Below are 13258 nucleotides of genomic sequence, written 5' to 3'. Positions count from 1 at the left end.
TCCTTAATATTGACCCCAAATACATATCTAAGAAAATTAGACTTTTATTGTTTCCAAGATAAAATTGTTAATACACCCATAATGATCACTATTCTAAGAATAATAGCATTGGCGTTTAACTTGCTTAGCCAATACTTCTAAGATGACTTGGCATTTAGATCCATAATATCATGAAATCAACCAAATAAGTAATTCTTATGACTTAGTAGACTACTATATAGGAAAAATAAGTCAGATTATTCATTGAATAGGGGTCAAAAATTAAAATGCTCAGTGTATATACATTAGGGATTAGAGTTCATACTTGATACTCAATGGAAAAGTCAACTTAATTAAAGTTTTTTCTTTATGTTTGATTGGTTTTACCATTGGATTTGATTAGATTTATCATTACCACTAACATTACCATTAGTAAAGCTGACTTCACTAGAAATGAACATCTGCCGCTTGGAGAAGCCTCCAGAAAGATTCATCCTAAAAAAAATCAGTTTTGTGGAACTATAGGCTGATGGGTTGGTGAAATGACTACATAAATTACATCTGGGAATGACTGGTAAGCCGGCTCCAATTGGCTCAGTAATGCAAAACACCATGCCCATCCAAATGGACTAAATAACAAAAAAGAGCCTTGACTGTAAAGTAGGTATCAGTAGGTTAGTGCTTACCTCTAAGAATTTTAACCTGGCAAGGAAATCATTCACATAGCTGCCCAGGGGTTTGAGGCTTGGGTAAGATTTTCCCATCCACATTCCTGGAATTTTGCCTATCAGAATGCTTTTTGCAACTTCCTCCAGATCTGAAGACATTACAACAAGTCCCTAGAACAAATTTGACATTTGGTTAAAAAAAAAAAAACAACAATTAAAAAACCAACCACATATCAGGGGCAACTAGTTCTTACTCTCTTCCTTATTATTAAAATGTAGTTGGTTACATTTATCTTTTTTATCCAAAACCTCCTGTATTACTATGTATTTCTCTACTTTACTTCTCTCTAAATCCATTCTTCATCTTCAACGAGACTTTAGGATCTTCCATATCATATTTCTCTCTGTTCTCTCAATCCATCACTACTGCTCTGACCTTATTTTTCCTCTCTTCATAGTCTTGATACTACCAGCTGACTAGTTCAATTATATATATATTATCCTCTACTTTTGAAACCCTTGTCCCATTGTCAACTTCATGGTTTGCCAATTTTCAGTCTTGAATCATGACCCTATCTGCCTTCTCCATAACTATTTCTGTACTTGTGAATACACAAACATGCCAGCTGGGTCCACTATAAATTCATGTTCTCCACATGACATTACGTTTGCTCAGGCATTATGCTTGGTCCTAGGTACACAAAAAATAGTTCTTTCCCTTAAAGGGCTTACATTTTTCTTAGAGAAGGGTAACATGAATATTTATATATAAGAAACATACAAAAGAAAAAATAAATAGAAACTTTTAGCATGAATTAGGGCCAGAGTCAATAACAGCTAAGAGAATCTTTAAGGCTTGTCGGTAAGAAAGCACTTTAGTTGTGCCTTTTTTAGTTGAACCCTTAAGAGTTCTGAGAAGTAGAGTTGACCAAGAAGAGTATTTCAAGCTTGGGGGTGGGTTTTAGATGGGAGATAGGAATAGTCTTTGCAAAAACAAAGAAAGCAGCAAATAACTCAGAATTATTTATCTAAAATATAGAATATGAGGGGAAATAATCAGTCTGGACAAGTTAGAGCCAGAGTGTGAAGGAATTTAAATGCCAAACAGAATAATCTATATTTTATCCTAGAAGCAATAGAAAATAACTGAAGCTTCCTGAGCAGAGAAGCAACATAATCCAGACTGCTCTTAAGAATATCGTTTCAACAGATATGTGGAGAATAGAACGGAGAAGGGAGAGACTAGATAAAGGAAGACCAGTTACGAAATGCTTGCAACAGTCTAGGTGAGAAATGAAAGGGGAATAAAATAGGGTGATTGTAGAATGAGTAGGAAGAAATAGATGGACAGCAAAGAGAGGACAGATGTAATTTGGATGATTACAAGTAACTATAAAGAAAGGTGAATATAGGAGAAAAGATAATGAGCTCAGTTTTGGACATTTTTAGTTTAGATGCTTGTGGGATTTCGAGGAAGAGTTGTCTAGCAAACAATTAGAGATGCAATACTGGAGCCCAGAAAAGAGCTTCTCTCACACTCTTGCGCTACTGTTCCAAAATCTCTCTTAAAGTCCTTCTACTTTTGCTACACCTATAATCTCATATATTCTATATTATTAAGGCTACCCATCAACCATTACTTCTCCCCTTTTCTCTATTTGTTCTTGGGCTGCTTAAATTATGATTGCCATGACTTAATTTTGTTTCAGGTTTGTATCTTTTATGTTAGTCTAGTAAATAATCAATTTCTTGTTCTTTTAAGCTGCATGTTTTATTATTTAGAACATCTTTTTTCTTCAGCAAATTAACAGTTTTGCTGTCATATATTTGGGCAAAATAAGTTCTGAGTTTCTTTCATTTAATCTTCAATTATTATGCATCCTCTTTTATTTTTGATTCCAACAATTTGTTTTTCCTCTCTCTTTTTGAAAAAAAAAAATAGACTAGCTGTTTATTTTTTTAGGCTAAGTTTTATTTATAAATAGTTAGTTTTATTTATAAATTCAGTAATTATATTTAACATGTATTGGTCAACCCGCCTTCTGGGGGAGAGAGTAGGGGGAAGGAGGGGAAAAATTGGATCAAAAGGTCTTGCAGTTGTCAATGCTGAAAAATTACCCATGCATATATCTTGTAGATAAAAAGCTAAAAAACAATAAAAAATAAATAAATTCAGTGATTTTTTTCCCCCTTGTTTTTCAGAATTTCTAATTTGGTGATGGAAACTTTAAAATGCATGTAACTGTCCTTTTTTTTGCTCGATTAAGAGTAGAATTATGCAATTTCCTTTAATTTTTTATGTTTTAAGTCACCTCCCATAGACTATGCTCTTCACTCATTTCCACCTCTTGATACTTCATTTGAAGCTCAACTCAAATGTTGCCTCCTAGAAGAGGTCTTTTTTGATTCCTTTAGTCATTATTGCACCACCCCCGACTCATACTGAAATTATTGTGTATTCATTTTTGTTTTGCATGTATCTTTATCTCTCTTTTTACATGTTGTAACCTTCCCCTAAGAAGAATGCAAATTCCTTTTTTTTTTTTTAAATAACTTTTTATTGATAGAACCCATGCCAGGGTAATTTTTTACAGCATTATTCCTTGCACTCACTTCTGTTCCAATTTTTCCCCTCCCTCCCTCCACCCCCTCCCCCAGATGGCAAGCAGTCCTTTACATGTTGAATAGGTTACAGTATATCCTAGATACAATATATGCAAATTCCTTAAGAAAAAAGAACTTTTATTTTTCTCTATATTCCTAGATCCTACATTGGATATGTCATCTCATTATTGTAATTTTTCCTTGATGAAATTATCTATAATTGCTATAATTTGTTTTTTGACCCACCAATGTTTTTTAATTAGTCACCTCCAATTAATTTTAATTCTTTTTTCAAAGGTCTTTGATTTAATATATATTTTGTTGCTTCATTGGCAAAAAAAAGATTCTCCTAAAATTTTTTTTCGGAAAAACGTGTCTTGTGTTTTCTCCTTTGTCCCTAAACTAGCAAGGTTGCTGAGTGACCATGTAATCACTCATGTAGAATTCTGTGTTGCCAAATATGAGAATTTTATCTAATTACTGTTAAATTCCTAGAAAGACTTGTCTATCCTGATTGCTTTCACCTTCCCATTCCCTTATCAAACTCCCAATCTCTTATGTTTCCTGCATATCTTTGAATTGCTAAGTCACTTTTTTCACTCATTGTCCTTGATTCCCTTTGAAGCTTTATCAGTGATGAGTTCCTCCTCCCCCCTCCCCCCAAGACACTTTCTCTTTCCTTGACATATGTGCTACACACAATTCTTCTTTCACAGGTTTCCAACCTGTTTGACTCCAACCTATTCAGCCTCCTTTGATGGTTTAACAGTCTCCCTTCTGACACTACTTAGGCTTTCTTCATGTTTTCTGTTCTTGAGCTGAAATGATGTGAACAACTCCCATGAATTCAATTGTTATCTCTAGTCAGAGCCCTTCCAGGTGTCTAGATCTAGATTATAGATCTCTCTTCTGAAGTCCCATCTGCCTATCTCTGGATATATCACACATTATGTCCTTGTGGCACATAACTTCAATGGAGAACACTAAGGAAAGGGACTAGACCTGTGATTTCACTAGTTAAAGCAAGTTCCCAGGTGGGGAACCTCCCTCTAGCAATGCAGATCTGTGCCTTCTCTACAAGGAGTAAAATCTCTTAGAATACTTAGAGGTAAAGTCATTTGCTTAAAAGGTCAGATAGCCAGTATATGTTGGAGATGGACTTGAACCCAGACCTTTCTGATATCAAGGCTGGCTCTCTCACCACTATGCTATGCTGTCTTTCAACTCAATAAACACTTGTTGATTGGCTCAAAGTGTACGCATCATCTTTCTTCCTAAATCGGTTTTATCCCCAATATAGGAATATTACAAGTAATAGTGGGGTATATTTTCAAAAACAGCAGAATGATATTTGTTCAAATCCATGAAAAAAAAATTTGTTTTACATTTAGATTTAGAGGAAAAAAAACAGGGAGGAGATAGAGGTAAGATGACCAATTAAAGACAGGAACTCCCCAAACTCTCTTCCAAACTGTTCCAAATTCCAATAAATAATCACTCTAAGCAAATTATAGAGCATCAGAAAAAGAGCATCCACACAAAAAGATGAAGCAGAACAATTTTCCAGCTGAAGATAACTTAGCAGATCAGCAAGAAAGGGTCTGTGATACCAGAATGTGAATCCAGTGTGCAGTCCTGGGGCAGCCCCTGAAACCAGCAAAGCAGAAATAGGCATATGGAGCTCTGAATCAGCAGCAGCACTGGTGACTTCTAGACTTCTCAGCCCAGAGACCCTAAGCATGACTTGCAAGGTCAGCAGAAAAGATTTGCTGGTAGAATGAGAGGGTCTTGGGAAACCAGCAAACCGAGAGTGGGCATGAGTGGCAATGACGGTGGCAGCTTCCAGAGGCCTTAGCTCAGCAGGGAGAAAGTCTCTGTTGCCCTTAGTACAACAGATATTACAGCCAAAGTGAGAATACCCCTAATAGTTCCAGGGCAGAAAAGAGTGCTTGTGGTCAGGTCCCTAGAAGGATTTCTGAAAACAGCTACACAAAACCTTGAAGCTTGAGACAGTACATCCTCTACCCTGGCAACAAGGCTCTACTTTAACAAGGAGTTAAAAGCTGAGTAATAATCTGGGAAAATAAGCAGGCAACAAAAAAAAATTCTGACCATAAAAAGTTACTATGTTGACAAGGAAGATAAAAACTACACACTCAGAAGAAGATAACAAAGTCAAAGCTCCTACACCCAAAGCCTCCAAGAAAAATAGGAATTGATCTTAGCCTAATTTCAAAAGGAATTTTGAAAATCAAGTAAGAGATAGAGAAAAAAAATTCAGAAGAAAATTGAGTGTGGTGCAAAAGGAAATATAAAAAGCTAATGAGGAGAAGAATGTCTTAAAAAGTAAAACTGGCCAAATGATAAAAGAGTGCAAAAACTCACTGAGGAAAATAATTCCTACTAATTAGATTTGAACAAATGGAAATTGATGACTATGGGAAATCAAGATACAATAAAACAAAACCCAAGAAGGAAAAAATAGGGGGCAAAAGTAAAATATCTCATTGGAAAAATAACTGACTTAGGAAATAGATTCAGGAGAGACAATTTAAAAATGATTGGTCTACCTAAAAGTCATGATAAAAAAAAAAAGACTCTAACATCAATTTTCAAGAAATTATCAAGGAAAACTGTTCTGATATTTTAGAACCAGAGGGTAAAATAGAAATTGAAAGAATGCACTAATCACCTCTTGGAAGAAATCCCAAAATGAAATAATTCAACTATAGTGGAATCATATACAGGATAGCACAAGTTTTAATAGCTTCTACATTAAAGGACCGGAGAGTTTATAATATGATATTCTGAAGAACAATGGAGCTAAGATTACCACCCCAAAAAATTACCTGCCCAGCAAAACTGGGTATAATCTTTTAGAGAAAAAAGGTGGAAATTTAGTGAAATACAGGACTTTTAGGTATTTATGATTAAAAAGATCAGAACTGAACAGAACATTTGGTTTTCAAATATAAGACTCGGGAAAAGCATAAGGAGGTAATCAGGAGAAAGATATCATAAGGAACTTAAATTTATCTGTTTACATTCCTACATGGGAGGATGATACTTGTAACTCAGAATTTTTTCATTATTATGGCAGTTAGAAGGTGTATAGATAGAAGGCATGTGTGTGAGGTGTTTTGTTTTTGTTTTGTGTTTTTTTTTGTGGGGATTTATGTTTTTTCCCACAACATGACTTTTATGGAAATGTTTTGCATAACTTCACATGTGTTATGTTTAAAGGGGAATGTTTAATGGATTGAATCATTCCATTGTATTATGAGGGCTCATGGCTCATTGCTTGGCCATTCAAGCAGTAGGCTTGAGCAACAAAACTAGTAACTAAGTTTCCCCTAAAACAATGATCCATAGATCAAAACATGATGAAAATCCATTATAAATACTTTCTAAGATCCCTCCTAACTTTAATGGCCTATTATTTCTACCAACTGGGCCAAAGCAAACATGTTCCAATTGCTTTCTTATTTGGTATAACTGCGTAGTTCATATGAATTAAACTATTGTGTACAGTTTGATAAATGTATTATTATTCTACTTCTTTTATTATGATAAATGTATTATTATTCTACTTCTTTTATTAAGGAAGAAAGTGAGGCTTCTAGGAGATTATGGGATTTATCCAAAGTCATAAATGTTAGTCTTAGAGTATACATCAGTAGTCAAAAGAAAAAAAAGATGTCATAATATATTAAAAATGGAAAAGTAGGTTAGGACAGTGGTGGGTTGAAAAAAAATTAGAATCATTCATTGCCTCTCATGGTCTGCTGTCTTCCCGTAGATATGCTTATTTGGAACTAGAAACATCTCACTAAATTTTGAGACTGCATTATCTTGAATAATTTATTCTGCCTGCCCTTTCTTTGATTTCCTTTTAGTTTGGATTTTAGGTTTGGGCATATGAATGAAGGAAGCAATCATACCAAAAAAACCACCTTTTTTTTCTTGTACATATGAGTCACACAGAATAGTTTGTAATCTAATGTCCTACTTGCAGTGATTTCACTACATCATTGAGAAGATCACTCCATTTCTCCTTTTCCTAGACTTAGCACAGGTATTCCCCATGACTGGAATGTACTCTTTCCTCACCTTTGCTTTGCAGAATCTCTTAGCTTCCTCTAAAGTTCAGCTCTTGCAAGAGTTGTTTCCTGACCCTCTTAATTGGTAGAGATCCTAACTTACTTTGTATATATTTTGTATTTGGTTATATGTGCACATATTTTCCTCAGAGAATGTAAGCTTCTTCACTGAAGTCGGAGACTGCTTTAATTTTGAAATTTTATCTTTTGACCTTCGTATTGTGGCTCATACATTACTATGACTTAATAAATGCTCATTGATCAAAGAGGCAGGATATAAATTCAAGGTTTTCCTGACACCAGGCCCATCTCTCTCTTCATGACATCCTTGAAGAATATAAAGGAAATCATGGTAGGGGAAATAACCAAAGCAACATTACTCTTGCTTTTAAACCACTCAATGATACCAATGGATTGGGGAGGAGAGAGGAGAGAGAAAGAAGAGAAAGTGTTTATTCAGGATAATAAGAATGTGAAGGAATGAGAAAAGAAAAGAGCAAAGTTAAAGAGAGTGTGGCTGTGGGAATACAGTTCCCTACTAATATTCCTATGTTGAATAGCAGGAGGTAAAACAGTTGAGTTTTTGTAAAACTTACATAAATTATATAGTCAGCTCTCCTGACTTTCAGTCCTGTGTCATAGGATTGTAGATTTAGAAAATCAGTAACTTTCTAAACATTTCCCATGGGGTTTTCCAAAGCCATATCAAATACCATTTAAAATAGATCTTACTGTCTTTCCCTTAAAATTCATCTCTATTTCTAACTTCCCTATTTTTGTTAAGGGAACTACCATTCTGTAACCCTCAAGATCTACTACTCTACAGTTAACCTTGGAGAGTCATTCCTCCTCACCTTCCAGTCAAACAATTGGCAAGTCTTATGGATTTTACCTCTGTAACATCTCACTCATCCTCCCCTTTCTTTCTATTCATTTGGCTACCATTCTAGTCTTTCTAATAGATCAAAGATACTCTACCATTGCACACAGATCCTTGATCATCTTTTACACAGACTTTCTACTTCACAGGATCATTGTGAAACCCAAACAATATGTAAAGAGTTTTATAAGCCTTAAAGGGCTGCATAACTATTATTTTTCTTGTTGCTGTTTATAAACTATAAATCAATTAAGCTCTTTCCCTTTTAGTTCTAGATAGTAGCAATTTCTTTACATTTTAGTTTTACTAATTTGTTTCATATTAAATACATATTTTTCAATTTTCAAATATGTATTTTCTTTCCTTCTTATCTTTGACCCATCACATGCAAGTAAGAAAGGAAAAACAACCCCAAAATCTTTATAACTAAGCTTGTAGAGTTGAACACAAATCTAATTTCCATCTTGGCCACAATGTCCAAAAATGGATTTCTCATCCCATCTCATGAAATTGTCTTGAATTTTTCTTTACAATGGTTACTTAAAATTAATTATTTTAATTAAAATCAGTCCATTAGGAACTATGCCCATAATTTGCCAAGCATCACATCTTGGTTGTAACACTTCATGCTTCCATGACCTAAGATAAGTCACTTAACTAAGTTGGGTTTAATTTTCATCATCTGTTAAATGAGGGGCTTAAAGCCCCTATATGACCTCTTAAAGTCCCCTCTAGCTTCAAATATACAAAGCAATGATTTCATGAAATATGAAAAACGGACAAAATACTATTTTGTAGGAAGCTTATGAAGCAATAAGTTATAATGTGAAGAAATCAGCATGTTTAAGTCAGTTTATATGGTAATAAGATACTGAGGGAAGGAAAGAGGAGAAAGAACTTGCAAAGCAGCTTAAGGGTGATGTGACTTAAAATTTAGATTTTATTTCCTTCCAAGTTTAAGTTTGGTCATTAATCATTTTTGATCCAAGGGGGAAAGGATTAATCACTTTCTCTAACCCTAGCCTACCACTCTGTTATCTGCTTAAAAAGCTGTGGATGTGCCAAAACCTCCAACAAATAAATATGAACACTATATGTTTGTGTATTGTATTGACTAAATGTTAGTTACACTAATTCACTGCTGGACTCTCTTAGCATGAATATCCACGTAAATTCTAGTCATCTTAACAGAAAGGGAGCAGGTAGACCAAAGTAAAGAGGAATTAAGGAGAGAATCTATCAGGTGGAAACAGAAATGACTGACTTTCTTCAAAGCTCAGATTAAATGTCATCTCCCATATATGACTTTTCCTGCCTCTTCTAGCTTCTAGTGATTTCCCTACTCCCAAATTATCTTCTATTTACCTTGTATATATTTCATATATCCTTTAGCAAGGTGCCTGATAGAATGGTAGGGTCTCTTTCATTTTTGCCTTTTAGATATGCAGTAGTTGATTAAATAAATAAATATTTTCATAGGGACATGGTTCGGATTATTTTTCAGGTTTTAAAACAAGGTAAAAGCCAGTGACTGGCTTTTGGGAAGGAATAATATCTTACCTTAATGGCTTTCTGGATGTTGATACATGATTCTCTTATGGTATGTAGTAATTTGTTAAATCGTCCCATTTCTTGGACAAGCACAGTGTTCATACTTTGCGTGTAAGTTGTTGGATATTTCCTCATTGCAGCTTCAATGTCATAATTTGAGGGAAGTTTGCCCAAAATATCACCAGCCACATCATTTACTACTTCATCTGATGATTTTGCACCAGCACCTGAAGAACGAGACTATAAACAGACAAAAATATATCAATCTGGCATCATAGTGAAAGTCCAAAAATATGTGAATCAAAATATTCTCAAGGAAAATGGTTTCCACAGTTTGCATATGAAATATCTATGCTTTCTTCCCATCATATTCCTCCAAATGATTACTTTATACAGGCTCTATGGCAGAGAAATTTAATTTTGAACAATTTGAAGGAAAGGAGAAAAAGATTTAGCCAATGATTCAGTGTCAAGAGTCAGATCAGCTCAAAATAATGTCAAAAGAAGTACAGAAAGTAAAGGAAAACAATAAATAATAAAAACCCTGGAATGCTGATTGAGTCGATGACTAAACATGAAATCAGATGACTTATGGTGAAACATGTCTCCATCATCCTGGTAGAGGATGCACTACATGTGCAGAATATTGTCAGACATAGGCAATTTGTTGATTTATTTTATTTAACTATACTTTTGTTACAAGAGAGGGTTTGAGTGGTTGGGGAAATATAATATAGTGATGTGTCATTGGTTGTTCTTTTTTTGTTTTGTTTTGTTTTTCCTAAGAGCGTTAATTAACACAAAAGGGGCAATGGAGAAAGAAGTAGAGGGTAGAGCCAATATGTGAAGTGAAGCAAGAGACAAGGTTACTTAGGTATGGGATAGAACATAAAACATATAAAGACTGAAAGACTTCACATAAAGGAGACTGAATTTAATCTGAAAATACCATTAGCAAGGTTTATTTACTAAGAAAGATATTGTGAAGCTTACTGGATATCAAATGAATTAGGTGGATAATAAAGAGAAGTTTTTTTTCCCTCTTCTTCAACTGATAATGGGCACACTGGGAGTGGAAAAGAAGTAGACTTGTGTGATTGTATTATCAACAATAATGTAGTAACTCCTTTTAGCACTAGTTGCTTATATGAAATATACTCCTATTTAGCAGTTTAGAATCTCCTAAATTATTTGAGTTCCAGATGTTTGGTTTCATCAGTCTAAATCCACTAAAAAAAAATTTCCTTCAGAAATGCAGATCAGCAACTGTTTTGCAATTGATAAATTTAGTTGTCTGGGAGCACTTACCCAGTCAAAAAGCCCATATGTGAAGGTGACAGAACTTTAACTCAAGTTATCCCAAACTCTAAGGTCACTTCAATGTAAGTGTTAAAATGAAAACCAAAAAAGTGTTCAAAGAAGTATATGTTCTTATCATATTTTATCCATCCAAGGAAACTGATATTCTTTCTTGTTTGACGTTACAGTTTATGAACTATATAAGCATACAGTTTATGTTTATAATATCTAAAGAGCTGAAAAGAACCTCATCAATTCTAACCTCTTTCCCAATGAGTGCTATAGTAACATTCATATCCAATGGTGTTAGAATCTCTATTCAAACATCTTGAAAAATGGAGAAATCATTATTTCAAAGGGCATTTTAGATGGTTCTATTTGTTAGGGAGCTTTCCTTTGTATTTGGTCTTCCTTTAACTTCTACTTGGGGCTAGTTCTATGATTTCTATGCAGTCATCCAAGAACATGTCTAGTTCCTTCTTCAAATGACAAAACAATCCTTTATGTATTTGAAAATGACTGAGGCAGCAAAGTAGCATTCTGACTATGAGCACTGAACTAGGAATCAGTATTATCTAAGTTCAAATCCTACCTCAGTTGCTTATTAGCTATTTTTTTTGGGAAGGCAAACTAAGGCATCAACTTTTTTTTTTTTCAGGGTTATATATGTAGATTAACTTTTTAAATACCCATTTCTTTGTGAATCATGTTGGGAGAGAAAAATCAGAACAAAAGGGAAAAATCACAAGAGAAAAAAACAGGAACAAAAGAGGATGTGTTGATTTACATTCAGTCTCCATAATTCTTTTTATGGATGCTGATGGCATTTTCTATTCCAAGTTTATTGGGATTGCCTTAGATCACCGAACTGCTGAGAAGAACCAAGCCTTTCATAGTTGATCATCGTACATTCTTGCTGTTACTATGTACAATGTATTCCTGGTTCTGCTTGTTTTGCTCAGCATCAGTTAGTGTAAATCTTTCTAGGGCATCTTCTTAGCTATTTTTTTGTAACTTAGCTGTAAGCTACAGAATGGGTATTGCCTCAGACAAACCAAAACCTAGGAAAAATGTTAACTTAAAAAAGGCCAAAGTCTCCCACTGCATCCAGGGCCATTGCTGCCATCCTCATCTATGTTTTGTGTCTAGATTCTGGAGGAGAGGGTAAAGCTCTGTCTCACTTAAATTCAATTCACTTATAAGTCAAGACATCATCCTGATATCAACGTCCTCTGACAACAGAGATCCATCACTGACAACAACATGATCTCTGGGCAAATCACACTCTCTCCCAGCTCAGAGTCTTTCTCTGAAAAATAAGGATAATAATAGTACCTACCCTCAAAGGGTTGTTGTGAGGATCAAAATAATAATAGGCACAGATTTGAAAACCTTAGAATGCTGTATAAATGTTATGGCTGTCTAGCTTTTTCAGTTTCTGAACTGGTCTCACAGTATGAAGGTTTCCTACCCAAGAAATTATCACCTGGACCAAGCTTGTTAATACCTATTCTAAAATTCAGTGACTAGAATTGAACACTATTCTTCAAGTGATTCCTGACCAAAGCAAAGTACACTATTGCTAACCATACTATGGACAGTGTAACTCTATTAATTCAGATTAGTGAAAATATCAAACATTCTTGAGCATTGCTTTTATTTAGAAATTCTTCTTTGATCTTGAAATAAATAATTCTCCATAAATATAGAATGCCATACATAGCATTTTGATTCTCTGTCACATAATTCTTATAAAAACATTGGCCTTGCTCTTATTTTAAAAGTGCTATAGAAGACTATGATGTCTTCATAGATACTGTCAAGGAGACAATAATACAATATATAACTAATGCAAAAGAAAACCATAAAAATCAATTACAGTATAAGATAATGTTTTAAATATAAAAACTTTTGTCTTTTTTTTTTTAGTATGTATAGAGTTTGAGGAACATGAACAGAAAAAATATATCAGTATCTCCACCATAATCTAAGAAAAAAGGTATAGTCAATAAAAATTTTAAGCTATACTCTTTTCAGAAAATCATCCTGCACTCTCTCTGTCACACACATATCTACAGTATTGTATATTATACATATATCACGTTTTAAGAAGAACATTAATAAGTTATAATATCCAGAGAAGAATAATCATGGAGAAAGGTCTGAGTTCATGTCAC

The 13258-nt window shown here is 34.2% G+C and overlaps 1 protein-coding gene across 1 annotated transcript in view; it reads right to left on the bottom strand.

Moving 5' to 3' along the window:
• DNAH7 (dynein axonemal heavy chain 7) overlaps positions 1–13258 on the bottom strand; it is a 284922-nt gene that overhangs the window by 20733 nt on the left and 250931 nt on the right. Inside the window, exons 60-61 of the mRNA XM_051985973.1 lie at positions 9792–10022; positions 666–818 (exon numbers count right to left, since the gene is read on the bottom strand). Of these exons, the coding sequence (XP_051841933.1) occupies positions 666–818; positions 9792–10022 (384 nt within the window). The remainder of the gene's footprint in view (positions 1–665; positions 819–9791; positions 10023–13258) is intronic.

Source organism: Antechinus flavipes, chromosome 3 (genome assembly GCF_016432865.1).
Source record: "Antechinus flavipes isolate AdamAnt ecotype Samford, QLD, Australia chromosome 3, AdamAnt_v2, whole genome shotgun sequence".
NCBI classification, from domain to species: domain Eukaryota; kingdom Metazoa; phylum Chordata; class Mammalia; order Dasyuromorphia; family Dasyuridae; genus Antechinus; species Antechinus flavipes.
Note: the sequence above shows the minus strand (reverse complement) of the source record. Positions and strands in the feature narration are given on the sequence as shown.